Here is a 20277-nt window from a genome sequence, read left to right as displayed (position 1 = left end):
CTCGAGAAAAAGTGTAACTTCAATAAAATTTAAAATCGGAAGAATACAATAGATGGTAAAGGAGATTTTCTCAAAGCTGCTGCAGAATGGGTTCAGAAAGAACTCGTGATCAAAGCATGCTTAGATCACATGGAAACTACAAAAGATGTTTACTACATCAATGACTTCCAGAATAATATCATATATCGTATTGAACATCAGATGAAACATTTTTATGAACCACGCAGACACAAGCCAAATCTCTCTTGATGTAGCTTCTATCAGACAGTAACAGATGTATGCACTGGAATATCCTTGTAATAGTCTAAAGTTGAAAAACTAGATAGGCACACATTAATATCCTTCCCTTGTCGGACCGAAAGAGGGAGCCCAACAAAACCAAACTTCAAGTTCTAAACATAGTTCATATGTCAATTTAGCACAGTAGCAAACTTCGGAAAATCCAATGCAAAGAACGAGAGAGAAAAGCATGAACCTTGAAGAGAATATTGATAAAACAAAAAGCTACACAACTAATCTAAATGTTTTCTAATGTTCAACAAACAGAAACTTATTAAATGTTCAAACATGATCCTTGTTGGGAATTTTCATTGTTGTCATATAATGATATAACAGTTTGTTACAAGAAGATATCATCTGAAGCTATTCTAAATTTGATAGGCATCAAAGATTAAGAAACGAGTCAAATGAATCTAATAAGCCTCTAATCTTTCAAAATCCACATTAACAGAACTAAATTCAATTAGAAAGGTTAAGAAAAACAAAACTGAACAGAGAGCATATAGGAATACTACTGCAGGGAGAATGGTACCTATTTCTGAGCTACAGACAAGGGGATGTATGTTGAAACATAAGAAGCTGAAAACCTTTCCGGGTCACAGAATAAGGAGCAGCCTGCTGCCTTAAGTGAAGTCACGTAATCTTCTTTTCAAAACGTCCATAGATTTCTTCCTGGAACTTTGATTTCGATTCGAAAGACTTCCAAACAGAGTATCCGCAGAATCCTTATATTTGTCGCAGATAACAGCAATCTTCCTAATGTCCAACGTATTGTAATTCTTTTGCCGGATAACAGGGTTCATAAAGTTTTCTGGTTGACTGCTCAACAGAAGGTTTACTAGTTGGCGTGCCTCAATCAGGTAACATCTAAAATTATCCTTGTAAGCTTCACTCAAACCAGTACTTACAAACCGCTCATCAGCAAAGTTCTCTAAAATCTTCAGATCATTGTTAATAGCCATAACTGCATTAGCATTGAACCTTTTGACACTATCACTGAGAAATGCACCTGTGATAGAATTGGAAATATGCTCAAGAGCCCCACTGCCAACCTTGTATAAAGCATCCATAGGTAAAATTTGCTGGGCAGTTGACAAAAGAGTGTCAAGATAAATTGTCACCTCATTCATAAAATCATGTCCATTCTCGGGCACTTCCTCTGGTATCCAATTAAAATTCTCATTAAGCGACATAAAATCATCCAGCTGAGAGTTGACCAAACTCAACATAGCAATATACGCTGCATCTCGTGATGTTTTTAGGACCACCTTAGCTGTTAAAGTAGCTTGAGGATAGTTCCTTGAATGTGCGGGAACTCCACAAAGTTGTGCTGCAATTTTGACAAAAAAATCGCAAGCTTTTTCGAGGAAAGCTACATTTGCAGCAACCTGCATTGCTTTAGATACACCAATAGTAGTACCACTAATTTTATTAAGTATGACTTCATTAAGCACATCAATTAATAGTGTATCCAGACATTTCTTCACACCATCAAAGAGGTTCAAATCTCCACCAGAAGATAAGTAATTTACGAAGTCCTTTATGAATGATTTAATAACACGGCAAGTTTCGGGAACCATGGAGGAAAATGGTGCAACATATGGAAAGGCAGGCATAATATCTGATGTCTGCAGCTGAAAGGAGAGAACGTTTGCCTGGTAGTCAGAATCCTTTTTCAATATCATTTGCTCATAGGTATCATTCGAAACTATATCATACATCTGCTTGCGACACTCATCCATAAGAAGCTTACTATACCTATCCTTGGTACCATTAATAGTCTCCAGAAAGGAAGTCACTTCATACCCATGATGTCTCAGAGTTGTGCCAAAAAGTGTCATGTAATCTTTGATGAGTAAAAAATGCATGGTATTAGTCATCTGGGAAAATTGACCCCCAACCACTGCAGTGAGCCTAGATACAGCAGTTTCTAACATTGTCTCAACCTGACTTTCTTCCAATAAACCTCCAGCAGTCCTGAGAACACGATCTTCCACAATAAAATAGCCAGCAACCTGACCCAAAAAGGCTTGATGAGATTCAACAAATGGTTGCGACGAGAAAATCTGCAAGTCCGAATTGAGCTGTGCCAGCCGATTATTATAGTAATATTCTCGAAATCGTTCCCCAATACCAAGACATTTATGGATGTGATATGCCCTGTAAATAGGAGTAAGATCAATCTTAAAACTCAAATCCTCCTCAACCTCTTCTACATCTAAACTGTATGCAACCTCTGGTAGCTGCGAATGATTGTTTTCTTCAAATTCCCTCTGACGGGACTTCATTTTTTCATCCCTCTGACAAACCAATGCAGTATGTGCTATCGCTGACTGTCCGATTTCCTTGGCCAAGCTTCGGATATGAACTAGCCATTCATTAACTTGACTGCACACTTTCTTCTCAATATGCAACTTGATGGCTGGAATTTTGTGCTCCACTACCATTCTTAGCTTTCTGACAGGGATGTTCTTCAAAAAATCCTTCTCAATTAGCTCAATAGTCTTCAGGGCAGGATAAAATTTCCCCTCAGACACAAGGGAATTACATTTTGCACAAAGCTCCAACAATTGAACACACATCCTAGACATCTTAATTGCTTCATTTATATTCTTCCTTATCGAATAAGATTCCAAAAGCTCATCCAGTTTAGACAAGAGAGAAGTCCCAACCTCTTGCAATTTGAAGTTGTCAGTTTGAAGCTCAGCTTTCAGCTCCTCTGCATCAACAAGCACTCCACGGAGCTCATCAACTGCAATAATGAATTCCTCATAGTGCAGCCTACATAAATCCTCAATCTCTGCTTCCTTCTTCTTCGAAACATTTCTCAACTGGTATAGAAGTGGCTCCGGACGCCCCGTTTCAAAGGCATGCCGAACAAGAGGACCCAAATCCTCCCCATTCCCTATCAATGTAGCAAGGACCAAATCCTCAGCTGTCCCAGTGTCACCATTTTCTGCAACAGTTCTCCTTTTCATTTTAGCATTCATGGTTCGTTCTACAACATGAAACCTGTCCAAAATTCAAACATGGGCTTGTGTAAAAATGCAAGGCAATGTTCAAAGGCTTCTTAAGGGCCAATCTATCGACTCCAAATTCAAATTTTTCCTTCTTATTTTCCAATAATATATAATCAAAACATTTCACGCCACAACATTTTGACAATTTATTCTAAAGAGATTTTATGACTGATGACTGTACTACTAATTAATGGAGTAATCACAAGCAGATCATCAAATCTAGTCAACTATGGTCAAATATTAAATATGAGATCTTGTGCAAAGCATCTTTTTCTATTATTATTCATTTTAATAACAGAATGTCCTTGGACTTCATATAATAGCAACAACAATAATATAGTCAAGGTAACCATTTGATTCCAATCACTCAACATTAACACTATTCTTTTCTCTCATTCATTCTTCCTGCTCTCCCCATCCCCACAATCAATTATTTTTTTGTATATCTCAAGAACAATGTAATGGGGGCAGTTTTTCGTATTTGTCTAATAAGATTGCAATAATGCAATACACTATCTTCTTATAAAAGAAACGTACAAAGGTTTGTTACATGCAAACATTCATATCAAATATTTTCCAGCAAGTTAGATTTTAACAAAATGATGACAAAAATACAACCAATAAACAATTCCCTGGACAACAGTCCGTTGCTCCAATGCGGATCCCAAATAAGCGGATTTGACTTTTGAGTAGTCGAATGTAAGCAACCTTACTATTATTATTAATGAAAAGAGGTTGTTCACGTATTAACCCTTGATACTGCATAAATACAAACATAAATATTATCCATCAATCAAAATCACAAGATCGTTTCACAATTATGAATAAACCCATGTTCGTATAATCAAAATATACGATTTCACCTTCAATTCAGCGTGCCAACGATTACACAATCAATACAAATTACTCTCCGAAACAAATTTCATACATAATGCATGGAAAAATTATCAAACATATAATTTAGCATACCCAATAAATTATTAAATCAAAAACATATCATTGAGTGATTCCCTTGATTCAAAACCCTAGATTCCTCCATCGAAAAAACTAAAACAATGCAATTCCGTTTTCACAATTAAATAACCTAGAAAACTTTAAAGCTAATGTGAAATTAAGAAGTAAAAATGAGGATAAAAAGAAGACGAACCTGAATCAATGGAAAGATCACAGTGGCGGTAGAGAGGAATAACGCCGGGCAGGAAACTCCGGAAGACGGTTGGCGAAAAGGAAAGTGTGTTTTGTGAGTGGAAGTGCAGAGAGAGAGAGAGAGGAAAATGGTATTTCAGAATTTGCTAAAAGTAGAAGTCATTTTTTGGCTTTTTGCCTATTTCATGGGATATCAAATTAGAGTAATAATAATAATAATAATTTCAATTACTTTGAAAATAATTTGATCAATGATCCTTAATATAGTGGTTTTGAATCATTTTTTCAATAAATAAGAAAATCACATTTTATTCTAATATTCAGCTCGTTTATAGAAATGGTAAAATAAAACAAATCGATAGTCTGTATGTATTAAGAATTTAGACATTAATCAAAGTTATCGTAAGAGTTGAAATGATAAGTCGATAATAAAAGTTACTTCAACAGTTTAGACGATAACAAGAGCTACCTTTATAATTTAGACGATGACAGCATTTATCTTAACAATTTAGTCGATAACAACGGTTACCTCATTTCCTTTATAATTCTAATTCGGTACGAACACATTGTATAGGCAAACTGGTTCACACACGAGTACACGACTCGTAGCGAGACATAACTCAACTTGACAGTCACTACAGTGAGCCACGGCCCACGGGCGATCCACGTTCAATATTCTTTAAAAGTGGCACAAGCACAACACGTCACAACTCACATATTTTGCATTTTTGTCTGTCATTTTATAACCAATTTTAATTAGAAAAAAGTTTTAATTAGATCATACCACCATGAATAGTCCACGTGTAAATGAAAAATCAAAATGCCACATCTCATTAGCAAAACCTTTTAATCTAAATTTCTCTAAACCAACCAATCCCAATTGTATTTCAGACCTCATCCAAAAACCTTCAATTTTTTTTCTTTGTCTCTTCTTCTGCAACACAAAAATGGCGACTGCTTCATTAGCCAAACTTCCCTTAACTCCATCATCATCATCCTCCTCCCAATCATCATCATCATCATCAACCTCCATCAAATCCAACCACGCACAAAAAATCTCCTACTTTTCCCTTCACAGATCTTCTGTAAAGAACCCTACATTGTTACAGCAATCAAATACCCAGAAACAAGAACAGCAAGGAAAGGTAATTATAAGAAGAGATTTATTGTTGGGAATTTCTGTTCTTCCATTTGTTCTAGAAGTTTCTCCTTCAGAAAGTAAGGAAGTTGAAGTGGGTTCTTATTTACCACCTTCATCTACTGATCCATCTTTTGTTTTCTTCAAAGCTTCTACCAAAGATACCCCTGCTCTTCGTGCTGGTCAGTCTGTTAAATTGCTTTTTATTTGATGGTTAGAATTATTTTTGTGTACATTTTATTTTGTTTTTCAAATGGAATATTTATCGCCCATAATACCATATCATGATTCTAGCTTAAAGGTCTGTTGTGTGGGTGCGTTATGGAGTATATAAAATATTACGAGGATAAATCATGTTAAAGTTTTGGTTGAGTTTAATTCATGTCAACAAGGAATAATTGGCAATTTGTCAATGGAGTTAAAAGAATTATTGTTCTCTAGTTTTAAAAATTGGATGACTATAGTAAACTATTCATTAGAATATATATGTACCGTGCCCGTGTGCAGTTTTATGTATATAAACGCTACAAAATAGGTAAAGGGCGACGGCACATGACATTGCCATTTTGTTGCTAAAATGAAAGAAGGCAATGGGGGATGGCCAGGAGACTGAATTAGAGGTCGACTTTAAAGATTTGGACGTTAAAAACAAAACAAACGTCAGCCCGTCGCCATATCCACTTCTTACTTGGAGACGACACGGGTAATATATGATCCACTAACACACTAACACCCGCTTGAATAGGAGCCATTTGGCATAGGGTAAGGCATATTTTAATGTGTAAATTTTACTTAGGTGAAAATTGATAACTTAGTTGAATTTGACAAATTAGTAAAAGTGGAACAATAAGGAAATATATTAAAACTTAGGAGTATCAAGCAACATTTGTTAAATTTCAAAGATTCAAGGGATATGGATTGATCCTCTTATTTTTATTTTACGAACCGAGAGATGAATGAATCCGATCTTGATGAATTTGATTCATAAACTCAAATTTTGAGGACTTGTTTCAAGTTATAGGTAAATACTATCATATTGAGTGATTTTGCATATGTAGAGACAATTTAAGAGAAATGTATGTTGAGTAGTAGCATTGAAAGCAAAAATATAGTGATGGTTTTGCAGGTAATGTGGCACCTTACCAGTTTATATTACCACCAACATGGAAGCAGTTGAGAATAGCCAACATACTGTCTGGGAATTACTGTCAACCAAAGTGTGCTGAACCATGGGTTGAGGTCAAATTCGAAGACGAGAAACAAGGGAAGATTCAAGTCATAGCTTCCCCGCTTATCCGCCTCACCAACAAGCCTAATGCAACCATCGAAGAAATTGGCAGTCCGGAGAAATTGATTGCTTCCCTTGGTCCTTTTGTTACCGGAAACTCTTATGATCCTGATGAATTGCTCGAGAATTCTATCGAGAAAGTTGGTGATCAGACGGTATAATAATTTCTTGTACTCTTGCGTTGCTTATCTTTTGATGTTGCTAGATTCAAATTTTCGAGTAGTGGGGTGAAAACTATTTAAGAATCGAGCCAAGATCAAGCTAAGAGTCTAAGACCTAGCTCAACTCGGGTCGCCTATGCTCATACACGAGCCAAGATCTAGCTAGGACCTTTCATTCAATTAGAACTACATTGTCATATTGCCATGCTTGAGCTCGAGCTTAGTTTTGACTGAAACAAGTTTGAGTTTTTAAAGCTTAATAGGCTTACTATTATCGACTCCTTTTTGTTAAGTAACTAAATCCTCTGTTTATGGTGCCTTGCAGTACTACAGATATGTGTTGGAGACACCATATGCCCTAACAGGAACGCACAATCTTGCTAAGGCAACAGCGAAGGGGAGCACAGTCATTTTGTTTGTCGCCAGTGCAAATGATAAACAATGGCAGACGTCACAGAAAACTCTGCAAACCATAGTAGATTCTTTCCAAGTTTAGTTAGTTCCTCTGTCATGTTATGTTAGTATATGTCCATTCTCTATGGAGTATAAGATTTCTTATTTTTAGTTTTAAATGTAATACATCTATCCGACTTTGTATGTTAAAGTCACACATTGAGATAATAGAATATCATTGTATGTTCTCTCAATTTGATTATAACGCGTTGCAAAAGGCGGAATCCTCGATTAGCCATTCGATCCAAGTACATCAAACAATATATTCTATCATATAGTACAAGGTATCAATAAATAGGTAAAGGTTCCCAAGGTTCTGTAAAATAAAACATTCTCGAGATAGGCCAATGATGTATGTTAGGCTTGTTAGCACACCCAACATGAAGACAAGAACTCACTTTACAGATGTTTCTTGGTGTAATTACAGAGTTTTAGTACATAACTATTAGAGTTTAGAACTGTACAAAACTGTGGAGGAAATGTATATTTTCACTCTGCTATTCTTATCTCGATTTGCTCAGGTGGTCATCAGATGATTGCCTGAACCTAAAAAAGGAAGCATACAAGAGTACGTAACGTACTTGATGCTGTCGATTAGAACCACCACAAAGATCCGAGACGTGGTCTTTGATCCAATCACCCTTTCTCCATCATCACCAGCTTCCCTGGGATCAATGAGAACAGAAACAACCATTGACCTACTAGATACATTGCCCCGAAGTCCATCATTCTGTCCATGTGACACGTGCTCTTCAGTAGAGTTTAGTTTATGGCCGTCAAGGGGAATAGTATGATCATGAAGAATCCTTCTATTCCTCGATTTGCTAGTATGAGTAGAATTCTGGTGGCGCTCTGAGGTCATATCAACAATGGATGAAGCTGGAACTATTGCTCCAGGGGTGGGTGAGACATCAAATTGGAAGACTTCAGTGCACATTCCAGAACTCAACATAGGCCCTGCACAAAAACAGACATAAACTATCTGAGATAGATAAGAGTTTCACCATACAGATTTACGCACACAAGACTTGACGCAATAATAACGCTATATACAACACACTCTGATACAGCCTTTCAAGCCCTAGTGCTCAAAGCATGCATGTTCACCAGCTATTCTGGCCTGCACTATTATATCATGCACTACCCTTAGGCTCTTCGATCCCTAGCAGACAAGCTGTATAGTGAATAAAAACTTTGCTTCCACCTCAGACATCAAACAGAACACTAACTCTAGCCTTCTTCACCAACCAACAGAACACTAACTGTGTTGTCCTCATTGCAGGTGTAACACCATCATAAGATCCCTCATCAAAGTGTTGACTATACAGCGGTTAACAAATAAACCAAACTTCTACACAATTACACACATGCACAAAAAATACTCAGGTCAAACATAGCACCACACACCAGTCAGAGTGTCAGACTACAACTCACACAGAAAATGATGATTAAGATTCAAATAATTATATCCTATAACGACTTGAACAAACAGCAGCTCAAGTTTAGCCCAAACTTTTGTTCGATGATCCATACACATGATACATATCCATTTCCCAAGAGAAATACTTTTCGGTTTCAAAAAATCAAAGTTTAATCCACCCAATCTAATTAATAAGTTGGACAATAGTCCATATGAAGTCAAATACAGAGCCATGAACAGGAAAACAAATCAAATCCCTTTCCAAAATGCCTTTAATTTATCATCATGATTAGTCTTGACTATGGTAGTGAACAAAAGTTGAAAAGGTAAATCAGCACCATCAAACAAATATAATTGAAAATTCTTAGATCTGCATGCTCTTCAACAACAAAACTAAACAGCAGAATAGTCCTGGAACAACATGAATTCAAAATGATTACCTGCAAGTCCCTCACGAAACCATTGTTGAAGCTTGCCATCAGATTCAGCTGGTGTAAACTCATAAGAACCAGAACCAAGAGCCCGTTGCCTTCCATTTTGATTTGTGTTTAGGTGAGGGCATCTCCAATTATCACACCCAGGTCCAGGAGTAGGATAAGGTGGATAACTACCATGGATAGCCAGGCTTGTTTCATCAGTAGGACTAACTCCCTCAACCGTTTTGAACGCTATAGCCTTCTCACTGGAAAGAACCGAATGAATAATCAAGTTCCCATCAATCTTCACCAACTTATCATTCCTCGGAACATACAGTGACGCAACCAGCTGCTCACTCAAATTACCATTTGGACCAAACCCCTCTAAACTATTTGACTGCTGAAATCCTCCCTCGTGACTATTACTAACTCTACCCTCTGAAACCCCCACATGCTTATCAACCATAAAAGCACTTCCCTTTTGTACATGATTAAACCCATTTCCAACTCCACCATATTTAAAATTGACCAAAGGCACAAGCCCTCCAAAGAGCAACATGAAAAACAACAATCCCAAAAAGCTAACACTCGCCACCTTCTTCGCCTTCCCCTCACCTTTCTTCCCATCCAATTTTTTCTTATTAAGCTTTGGAGCCGGAACAGGTTGTTTAGGCTTATTTAGTCTAGGTATCGGAACCAACGGAACATGAGATCCTTGAGGCTTAACCATATAAGGTGTATAAGGCATCCATGGATAAGGCATAGGAGGCATGGGATACATCCCCAGAGGCGGTGGAGGGGTCGGACAAACCCCAACACCAACCAATTGCTGCCTCAAACTCGCATTTTCAGCCATCATAAACGAAATCTTCCCATTCAAATCCGTAATCATCGAATTCATTGATCTAACCTTCTCCTCAAGCTCCTCAACATACTGTTTTTTCCTCTGCCTAGAAAGATGTGCACTTTCTCTATTCCTCATTAGCCTAGCTTGCCTCTTATCATCTTCATCATAACCACCCACATCAATACTTCCATTTTCCACCATTGATGACGATGATTTCCTAAACTTATTAGTTCTACCATCTTCAACTTGTTCATTTTCATGCTCATATTCTTTCTTTCTCTTAGATATTCCACATTTTTTATTACTATTGTTACTCTTTCCAACTAATTCTTCCACATTAATATTCCTATCTTGCGATAAATTATTATTATTATTATCAACAAAAGAACTCGAAGAAACATCATGATCATTAGAATTACGAAAACACTGCGAACCCGCAGAATTACCAGAATCCGAAGGACAACTCAATTTCGCCAAAATATTCGACTCTTCTGATGAAATTGGACCTTGATTAGCCTCCGAAGACGAACAATCGTAAACCCTAAGATCTGGATTATCATCAGAATCGCCGCAATTGGGATTCTCTAAAACTTCAGAAAGACCTGAATTATGGTTTTCTAAAGGCGATGTATCCAAGAGAATGTCGTCGCCGAAAGAGAGATCGTCAAGATCGAAGTCGAAGTCAATGTCGAAAGCGAAGTCATCGCCGGTGATTGCAAAATTTTCCTGAAAGAAATCGCTAGATAAGAGATGCAATTCGTCAATTGGAGGTGTGAGAAGAGGATTAAAATTAGGGTTAGGGTTAGGGTTAGGGTTAGGGTTGGGTTTAGGATCGAAGGCAATTGGATCTTCTTCCATTGATGAGGTTTGAAGAGAACATAGAAAATTAGAAGAAATTTAAGGAACGGAAAATTGTTACTCTAAAGTCCAAACAAAACAATGAGTTATTTTAGGCCAAATCTTTGCCTTATTTTTTCCATGTGCTTGAAAAGATTGGTCAATAAAAGTAACTCTTTGGCTCTTGAAATTTATTTATTTTTTCTCTATTTTGATTACAATAAAGTTAGAAAATTCGTGAATATAAAAGATGAAAATCTTTTTTCTATATATTATGAGAATTATTATGAAGGTAGTTGTTTAAGTAAGTGAGAGTTCTTAATATTAAGTTTCTAAACTAATATGAATGTATTTAATGTAACAGTTTAAGTAGTTATTATTGATTTAATAAACCAAAACATTACTTTACTTTATAAAAAATATTAGATGTCTACTATATTATTTGATATACATGATTAAAAAATTATCAAACAAAATTTAATAAGAAATTATTATTTTTTTTAAACTACATTTTAAAAAGTTAAATTTATTACTCCTATCTTTTATAAAATACTACCCCAAAACGGTAAAAGTATTACAAGAGAAATATATATATATATATATATATATATATATATATATATATATATATATATATATATATATATAAATAAAAGTTAATTTCCAAAGAAGAGAAATAACTATACTACTCTTAATTACTTATGTTTCCAAAGTAGCTAAAATTGATTTTTAATGAAAATTCTCTTATATCATTTGTTATACACAGCCCTAAGCCATTACTTGATATTCTCTAAGTAAGTATATAAGTATAAGTATCACGTTTTTATAGTATGACAATAGGTTTAAATTAAACCCTTAATTATTCAATAAGCTTGCGTTTAAAGCCTAGTCATTCGTATCATCAGTGGCTCAGTGCTGACCCCTGGAAGATATTGTCTTATTAATATTGTGCAAATATTATGAGATCATTGTATAGTTGAGATTGTTCGGTGAATATTATGAGTTCATTAGCTATGAAATATATTGTCTTACTAATAATGTGTAAATATTGTGAGATTATTATGTAGCCGAGATTATTCACTGATATTGGCTTACTTTCATATCAATTATGAATAATAATTTAAAAATAAATGGCAAGTCGCACATTTTTGTGCTATTTAGACATTTTTCTTTCTTTTTATTTTTCAAATTAATTCATAATTAAATTGATCGACATTTTTAGATTTGTTCCACTATTGAGAGTACTTTGATCAAAAACAAAAAATATAGTTTTTTCATTTTTTTATAATTGAATCGAAATTATACGTTTATTCAAGTAATTTTTTATAAAAATTCACTAATATTTTAGATTTGTGGCCTTTATACGTTTTTATTAATCAATCAATATTAATAAAAAGGAAATCCATTGTAATACATTCACGTTCAATAAACTCATGATTTTTCTCGAGTTGGGGGATTTATTGACCGTGTTTTAGAGTTGTCACTGTCATTTTCTCTCCAGACTTTGCTCATAGTTTTATGAGCGGAATATGTAAGATGATGATGCTGATGACATTCACATTCAATAATTGTTTATTTGAGAAATTTAGAGAGATAGATAAGTTTAGAGAATTTTTGAAAATTAGGGATAAAATTTGAAATTAAAATAAAAACGACGAAAAAAAAGGCAACAAATAATAATAATCCTAATGCCCTAAAAAAAGCACATAAATAGAGGCAAATCACCAAAATTGCTGATCCTTTTTATGGGTGGGGAGATAACAAGAGAGTTTTTCTCTTTCTCTCACCATCTCTATTTACTCTCTTCTCACCTAGATTCTTTGACACCCAAGTTTCTTCTTCGTAAACCCTCAAATCTTTCAATTTACCCATTATCCACAATCAAACAATTTCCATTCAAGAGGAAGAAAACTTATATCTTCAGCATCTACAGTTTGTAGAGAGATAAATTGAGATCGTATATTTCTGTAATTTTTTTGGGTAATAACAAGAAACATCAATTTCTTGTTGCGGGAATTGTTGTTCATTTGTTTGTTTTTCAATCTAAGTTTTTTTTGTAATGGAATCTACTCAAGTTTCATCTAATGGGTTGTTAGAGAAGGAAAAAGAGATGGTATTGGTCAACAATGGCGTCTCTTTGGTTGACCCTTTTCTTATTGAAGCTCTTCAAAACCCTCGTCATCGTCTTACCAGTTGAGTTTCCCTCTTTTTTGCTTGTTATTGTTTAGTTTTGCATTTATTAGTGTAATTTCGATTGATTTATGTAATTTGGGGTTGTGGGTGGTTGTTGAACTTTGATTTGATTCTTGTTGTTTTTGTGTTAAATTAAGTTTGAATTTTGGTGGGTAGTTTAGGTTTACCTTAGATCTGATTGATTTGCTAGGGTTTGAAGCAGACACTTGGGTATTGAGGAAAAATTGCACTCCTATATGTTTTGATTTGTTTCTGTGTGATGTTGGTATGCTTAATGTTTTAAAGATTCGTGCTGATTTTCGTGAATTATGTCTGTAATGCGGCCGATGAGCTTATAGATTTCTGATGGACTTGATAGGTTGCATCTGATAAGGTATGGGCATGAGGGTGGAAATTAGCAAATCTGAAAATTATTGTGGAGCTGTACGAGACATTATTATGTAATGTAAGTACTGGAGATGTATCAAGTAGGAGACTGGGAATCAAGTGAAGTAGGGAAGGCTTAATCTAATAAGGTATGTTGATGAGGATGGGGAATGGGAAAATTGGAAAATTATTATAGAGATGCTATGGCACACGATTATGTTAAGTTCTAGGGGCGCATTAGGTAGGGGAACGGGCATCAAGTGAAGAACTCATGCTATATAGTACCTTGCTAGGCTATTGGTGTCGGTGTCATGTCATAGTTCAGTGATTGTAGACGGGCTGATTTTGACTCTTTGAATAGGAGTGATGTTTATGTGGAATCATCAATGGATGAATCAATCTTCCAGTGAAGATCGTGTTTGACTAAGGATATTGATCTTGTGGTTTCATATTCATTTTAATTTTTTTGAATTCATTGAATTTTAGTGCTGCATTATGATGCGTTAGGACTTGTGACTGGTGAGGGGTTAGGCTATGCACATCTACATGAGTTATGAAGTCAGGCCTGTTTGTCTTTCACAGCTGTATATTAATGCTTTTTGTAAAGAAGATGGTCACTGCATGTGCTTTTGTTATAAAGTAATCTGCGTTTCTGTTGGAAAAAGGAACATGAGCTTAAAAGTTTTCTTTTCCAAGCTCTTCTCCTTGGCAGAATAGATAATGAGGGGTCCTGATGGCTTATACCTGTGCATCAAGCGGCTATCATTCTTATATGATAGAAGGGAGCGAATTTCTTATTATATCTAAGTAGAGTTGACGTTAACTTACGATGTGTGTTATTGGTGATAAATGAACACTTATAATTATCCTCAGAAAACTCTCAGAGTTGCATTCTTGATACTTGTGGTACTTGAGGAAATTAGGATTGTGGAAGCCTTTCCATTTATTCTCAGAGAATACTTCAGAGTTTACAATTTCGTGAGTTTTGGTACTTGAGGAAATTAGATAAGTGTCCTTCTCTATGTGAGGTTTCTCTTATGTCATTTGGCTGAAATAATGTTCTTGGAGTTCAGAGGCTGTCGTCTGTAGTAGCTGAACTTGGCAGAGATATCAATTTTAGTGATGAAAATGTGTTGTAGAGTGTAATGGTGCTAATTACTTATTAAAGATTCAATGGTGCTTTATGGCAGAGCCTATGTCAGATAGAAAGTCATTGGATGATCCTCAATGGGCTTAAGTTTTGGAGCTAGAAGTTGGGGCAAATAGTTTCGAAGACTTAAAGTGCTGAATTTTGAATAAAAATCCAGATTAGTTAACTTCTATTCACATTATGACGTGCTTTATATTTCAGATTAAAAAAGGATTATGTATTTTATATCCTATAAAAACTTGCAGTCAAGTAACCTTAGTCTTAGAAGGGGTGAGGCTCCCTAAGGCACTTAGTTTCTTCACATTGCGAATACGCTCTTAGATGTTAAACTATGGTTTGCATTATTTTAATAGTAAACTGTCTACATTCATGCTTCATTTTCTTATAATTTTAAAGGACCAATCAGTGTTTCTTTTATCTTTTTTTTTCCTATTATGTTTACTAACATTTTAGGGGGCTGTGAGACTGTGTAGGGCTTGTAGAACCCATAACTCTTTTATGGAATTTTTATATAGGTAGAAGTAATAGACAATTCATTTTAATTTCCCCATCATTTATTTTGATATTTTACCAAATTTTTTTTTTCCTGACTTGGATATTTAAGAGTATTTTACATATTAAATGTGGTTGTTATACTTTTGATGCGTATCTTGAACTCAAATTTTGTGGAGGTAATGTTAGGGTGGGGGAGAAACCGGGGGAATGATTTTTGTGATAGTATCCCGACTTTGTTGATTGTGCAACTGGGGATGTAATTGATGCTTATTTCTCTAGTACCCTTGATCTATTCTTTCTTATAGGCTGATTAGGAGTAGGCATTCACTATTCTTATGCTTATAATTTCTGCTTCCGTTTGCTTGTATTGTTATAAAGAAAATTTATTGCCAGATCATGGACAATGATTTTTAAAAACTATTTTTCACTTTAGTTTTATTGGTATATCATGATTTGAACGGGAATGTGTGTACTAAGAGATCATTCTAACATTTGTGACACAGTCATCATACCTTGATGATTCTCCTTTACATTTTTCTCGTAGCAGTGAAGTCTTTTATTCTCCAATGAGATGATGATTTTCAATATTTTTGCATATCCCTTTCTGGTGAATGAAAAGTATGCTTTTTACTTCATTCTTATCAATCAAGCTTTACTATGGCTGTTGATATGCCTTGACGTTTTAGCAATCTTGTTTCCCTACTTATTTGGATTTTGGGGATTTCATCTTCTTTATCACCATATATGAGTCCGTTGAATTTGCCTGCAAAGTAATTTTTTAAGTCGACAATCTTTCAGAATATCTTAGAACCGTTAGCAAAACTTGCTTGAGTGTTTAAAGGCCTTGTATCACTGGACTGTGGAGCAAGTATTTTTTATTTATAAATATATTATTAGATAAATGGAGATTTCTTTTCTTTTGTGGATTTTTAATAGATGGCCTATCATTTACATTTAAATCCGCTTATGGGTTCTTATTATGTGGTCTGATATGTGATTTTCCTTGTGAATTGATATTGATCGGATATACTTTAAACTGGAAACTGAATCTTTGTAGTGTTCCTTTTTTTAGAAAATAAATATTTCTAGTTACTACTTTTCTATGATATTGGTCTATTAGCTTGTTTTTGCCTTTGCACTGTGCTTCTTGATTTACTTCATATTATAGGTCTTCAATAAAGAATCGAACCTGAATTTGACAACCTTTAAAAATAGATTTACAATGGAATATAAACCAATGTGTACACAAGACCCAATATTAAACCGACTCAAAACTCACGATTGGACTCGAAAAGGCCAATCTGATTGCCAGAATTAACACCTCAAATGTTTACTATTTGGATCAATCTGCCTTATTATATTTTTAGACAATCTCGACTTGGCTCATTTCAAAGGATTGCTGTAGAAAGGCCTTTAAGTCTACTTTTGTTCATGCTCTATTCACCAACATTTTTTTAGTTTAGCTGATAGCATGTCTCCATGGATAGTCCTAAGCCAACTAGCCAAATAAGGAAATTAGATTCACTCCTTTGTCCCACTTGTTTTGCATCATTTTGGATTATGGTGTGAGCTTTTTCACGCAACATGACTGTGACAGAAGAGTACATTCAAAGTGATGAATTGGACTTTTGACTCTCTTGTTGCCCTTGCTTTAAATTTAAAAGCTAGTGATTTTCTTGCCTCTTGCCTCTTGACTATTTCCTGTTCTTTTCTATTGTTTCTGGTTTTAACGGGATATTGTTGGTTTTGAATCGTATGATGAATCACGTGGTATGTTTTTTCTGCATAATGTGGTTGTATTATTCATTTGAATAACAAGTTCTGTTTTGATTGTCATTTTAGTCCTGCGAATGGAACTTGATATTCAGAAGTTCTTGCAAAATCATGAGCAGCTGCAATTTGAGTTTCAACACTTCCCTACTTCTTATCTACGACTTGCAGCTCACCGGGTTGCTCAACATTATGGCCTGCAAACCATGGTGTTGGACAACCTCACTGATGGGGCTGGATCAAAGATTATGGTTATGAAAACAGCGGAGACTAAGTATCCATCTGTTTGTTTATCAGACATACCTGCTAAGCAGCCAGAGAACAGCAAACCTGAGCAGGTTAAAATTGCTATAAGGCGTAGACCTTGCAGGACATCTTCTGGTGACGGATCTGACATGGGTCTTAAACGAAACTCTGTGAGGAGTGTAGAGGAGAGGAAGGAAGAGTATGATAAAGCAAGAGCCCGCATCTTTAGTAGTCCAAGCAGTCCTACATCAGATGAGACAATGTCTCAGGTCTCGGCGGAAGGAAAAGGGTTGTGTCCAGGCAAGGATGAAAATGGAGGTTGTAGCAATTTCGTCAATGAATTAGAAAAGAATCTTGCTGTCAGGGACGCAGGGAATTCTTCTCGAGTTGCTGCTATATTCAAAGACAGAGAAAAAGATCGTTCTGATCCAGATTATGACCGTAGTTATGACAGGTACACTTCACTGCTGGTTGCTATGATTCTTACACTTTTCCTCTTATCATTTCCCCTAAGCTTTTTACTCTTGAGATAGAGGAGTATATCTCGAGTTTTTCTTTGTTTGGATAATGTTGTTTAGAAAATATGAAAGCAGAGGTTGAACATTCTTCATTGTGGGTTCTGAATTGAGCTTAGTTTTCTTAAAGTTAGATGAATTCTGTTAGGTTGTTAGGTGGTATTTGGGAATAGGTAATTCATTTCAAATTATAGCTTTCAATTATTTAAACATAAATAAAGAATTCGAGAATGACGAGTTATGGGTACTCAAGTTCAAATTCTCAATTTTAACTACTTTAAAAATAAGAATGGAATTGGCTCAAATATAATTTGAAATCTTTTTGATTTGTCTAACATTGAATTTGAGCCTTTTTTTAAATTTTCAAATGAAAGTTATAGTTTCTAAGTACAACATTAGCTAAACATATCATTTATTAATCCTATCCATCTGTTGGATTATGACTATAGGCAAGTTCTTTAGTCCTTGTTCTCCGGTGCAATACCCTATACAACATAGGGCAAAAACAAGTCCGCATCATATTGTATGGTTGTATCGTAAAGGTTTTCAACTTTACCGAACTAGTATGAGTTCAATTGTTAATATTTTGGTGAAATCTGTAGGTATGTTAAGAGCATTCCCGCTGGTCAGAGGTTTTTACCACCTTTCAGTATGCCCAAGTTTCAACCTCCCTTTGTGCAGTACGATGCTGCTTTTCCACAGATGGGTCAGATTCCCAGAGCACAGACTGCCCTCAATTATGCTCCTTCAAACCCAAACATGAATCATTATTGTGCCATGGGATTGAATCAAGCTTCAAGAGATGCTATATATATGCAGTGGCCTAGTCCTACTATGATGTATGCACACTCGTATGAGCAATTCAGGCATTCTGTTTTCCAGGTACGCTGCAATTCTGATGTTCAGCTCTTTTTATGTCCAATCTGCCTTTTTTTTAGCTTGAAACTTTTTGCTGGTGATAACTTAGAACTGTTGGGTTAGAACCATCAACTTCTTAGCAAATGCACAGTATTTTTGAGTTCTGTCGGGTTAGAACTCGTAAGTCGTAAATGCTACTATCTTAGTTTTAAGATACATGAGGAACCCTAAAGCTGTAAAGGGTCCTTGGTGAGACTCTAGAACACCCTAAAAAAATTAAACCCTAAAAAAATAAATGTAGACAGAGAATTCAAGAAAAATAAGAACAAAAGAGAATTTAAGAAGAGAAAACATATATGGTGAGTGCGCACATTAAATGGTCTTCGAAGGCTTGAACAAAAGGCGCTTTAGAGCGCTCATAGGCACTTGTCTCTAGGTGCTTTGAGGTGCTCGACTCAAGGAATAGCCGCGCCTAGTCCAATCGAGGAGCTCTACCCATTGCCCGGTGCTTGGCGTTAGGTGCTCCTAGGCAAGCTTTTTAAAACTAAGCTACAATACATAGTACTTTTTGGTAGAAATAAAATTTTAATAATTAGCTATTCATAGATCTTGTTTGATATTTCTCATCATATTTTTTAGTTAAGGAGATATGTATTTTCTTATTCATAGGAAATTAGTCGGGGATCTTTATTATAAAGAGGTCATAGATCAAATACAGAAACGCAAGCAATAATATAAATTGTAAGTAGGAACTTGCATATCGTTGGTTCGCCATTTTTCATGATTGTTCATATTAATCTCATCAATACATTTGTCATTGTGTAAGCATACACTCCTATCCAGTATTTTGGTTAAGATCTTCTGTTTTACCCATACATCATCCATCCCTATTCTTTATCGTTTTTCGTATATATATCTACAAAACAAACATAATACGTTGTATGGGTTTATTTATTTTTCCCCAGTTCCGTAATTTAATTTTAATACGGCTATTTCTGACGTTGGGAATGTGTGAACTCTTCGTTTCAGGCTCCATTCTGTCAGCAGCCTTTGAGCTTCGACTACTCTCAGAACCTCTGACCGGTATTGCGTGATGGGTGTATGGCTGTTTCGATTAGGTCTATATCATTTACTACTATGTGTTTAGGGTCATTGTATTTGTTGAAATTTACGTGAAAAACATGGTGTCTGTTGTACTGGTTGAAGAATAGGAACTTGCCTAGTTTCTTTTGGTTGATACTGCCTACTCAGCCATCTCTTAGTAATATCTTGTCTAAACTCGTTTTAGACTTTTATAGCATCAACAACAACTCCAATTTGTTCTTCGCCCATTGCTTGCCCCTTTGTTGCTTTGGATTCTATTTTGATTCCTTGACGATTTTCTCTGTCCTTATTTTGCATTATTTTTCATTTTGGGTTACACTCTTTTAAATTTATCTATACAATTCATCTTCTCTTTTTAATTTTTATCAAATATTCTATATTTTTAAATAACATTAATTTTCTCTCTTAAAATTTTGCTTCACAACCTTTAGGGCGATTTGTTTTTGATCAAAATGACGCCTTTATAGTTCATATGTAGTAATTAGTAAAATGATTGCAATTGAGGTAATGAAAAGAATGACCTACTCATAAACTTGTTAGTTTGTGCTAAATTGTTTGTAATATAAATGTTTTCT

The 20277-nt window shown here is 35.3% G+C and overlaps 4 protein-coding genes across 5 annotated transcripts; 2 read left to right on the top strand and 2 right to left on the bottom strand.

The window, feature by feature from the left end:
• Window positions 1-553: 553 nt before the first annotated feature.
• LOC130827831 (exocyst complex component SEC15A) lies at window positions 554-4611 on the bottom strand. 2 transcript variants are annotated; one of them, XM_057693706.1, is made up of 2 exons: window positions 4447-4611; window positions 554-4058 (listed from the first exon to the last, which is right to left on the bottom strand). In XM_057693706.1, exon 2 carries the CDS (start codon window positions 3267-3269, stop codon window positions 903-905), a length of 2367 nt encoding a protein of 788 aa, XP_057549689.1. In that variant the 5' UTR covers window positions 3270-4058; window positions 4447-4611; the 3' UTR covers window positions 554-902. The 2 variants fall into 2 exon arrangements, with proteins under 2 accessions (XP_057549689.1, XP_057549680.1); XM_057693697.1 differs by having other exon boundaries at window positions 554-3291.
• Window positions 4612-5309: 698 nt separating this feature from the next.
• LOC130827824 (psbP domain-containing protein 6, chloroplastic) lies at window positions 5310-7679 on the top strand. Its single transcript, XM_057693686.1, has 3 exons — window positions 5310-5765; window positions 6710-7026; window positions 7358-7679. The coding sequence occupies exons 1-3, from the start codon at window positions 5393-5395 to the stop codon at window positions 7526-7528; spliced, it is 861 nt and encodes a 286-aa protein (XP_057549669.1). The 5' UTR covers window positions 5310-5392; the 3' UTR covers window positions 7529-7679.
• A 189-nt stretch (window positions 7680-7868) lies between these two features.
• Window positions 7869-11112, bottom strand: LOC130827813 (bZIP transcription factor 17-like). The gene is made up of 2 exons (XM_057693674.1): window positions 9346-11112; window positions 7869-8442 (listed from the first exon to the last, which is right to left on the bottom strand). The coding sequence occupies exons 1-2, from the start codon at window positions 11024-11026 to the stop codon at window positions 8003-8005; spliced, it is 2121 nt and encodes a 706-aa protein (XP_057549657.1). The 5' UTR covers window positions 11027-11112; the 3' UTR covers window positions 7869-8002.
• Window positions 11113-12739: 1627 nt separating this feature from the next.
• LOC130827806 (uncharacterized) lies at window positions 12740-19929 on the top strand. The gene is made up of 4 exons (XM_057693663.1): window positions 12740-13197; window positions 17052-17679; window positions 18343-18622; window positions 19628-19929. Exons 1-4 carry the CDS (start codon window positions 13065-13067, stop codon window positions 19676-19678), a joined length of 1092 nt encoding a protein of 363 aa, XP_057549646.1. The 5' UTR covers window positions 12740-13064; the 3' UTR covers window positions 19679-19929.
• Window positions 19930-20277: the final 348 nt, after the last annotated feature.

The sequence above is a fragment of the Amaranthus tricolor genome, chromosome 1 (genome assembly GCF_026212465.1).
Source record: "Amaranthus tricolor cultivar Red isolate AtriRed21 chromosome 1, ASM2621246v1, whole genome shotgun sequence".
NCBI lineage: Eukaryota > Viridiplantae > Streptophyta > Magnoliopsida > Caryophyllales > Amaranthaceae > Amaranthus > Amaranthus tricolor.
This window is presented reverse-complemented; position numbering and strand designations above follow the sequence as displayed.

What these genes read in the sequence shown, in the direction of transcription:
- LOC130827831 (XM_057693706.1), bottom strand. Translation starts at nt 3,269, where the DNA reads ATGAATGCTAAAATGAAAAGGAGAACTGTTGCAGAAAATGGTGACACT.
- LOC130827824 (XM_057693686.1), top strand. Translation starts at nt 5,393, where the DNA reads ATGGCGACTGCTTCATTAGCCAAACTTCCCTTAACTCCATCATCATCA. An exon ending in TACCCCTGCTCTTCGTGCTG is followed by an intron (nt 5,766 to 6,709) that starts GTCAGTCTGTTA and finishes ATGGTTTTGCAG; the next exon opens with GTAATGTGGCACCTTACCAG. An exon ending in AGAAAGTTGGTGATCAGACG is followed by an intron (nt 7,027 to 7,357) that starts GTATAATAATTT and finishes GGTGCCTTGCAG; the next exon opens with TACTACAGATATGTGTTGGA.
- LOC130827813 (XM_057693674.1), bottom strand. Translation starts at nt 11,026, where the DNA reads ATGGAAGAAGATCCAATTGCCTTCGATCCTAAACCCAACCCTAACCCT. An exon ending in GTTTCGTGAGGGACTTGCAG is followed by an intron (nt 8,443 to 9,345) that starts GTAATCATTTTG and finishes GTTTTTGTGCAG; the next exon opens with GGCCTATGTTGAGTTCTGGA.
- LOC130827806 (XM_057693663.1), top strand. Translation starts at nt 13,065, where the DNA reads ATGGAATCTACTCAAGTTTCATCTAATGGGTTGTTAGAGAAGGAAAAA. An exon ending in CCCTCGTCATCGTCTTACCA is followed by an intron (nt 13,198 to 17,051) that starts GTTGAGTTTCCC and finishes TTGTCATTTTAG; the next exon opens with TCCTGCGAATGGAACTTGAT. An exon ending in TCAGGCATTCTGTTTTCCAG is followed by an intron (nt 18,623 to 19,627) that starts GTACGCTGCAAT and finishes TCTTCGTTTCAG; the next exon opens with GCTCCATTCTGTCAGCAGCC.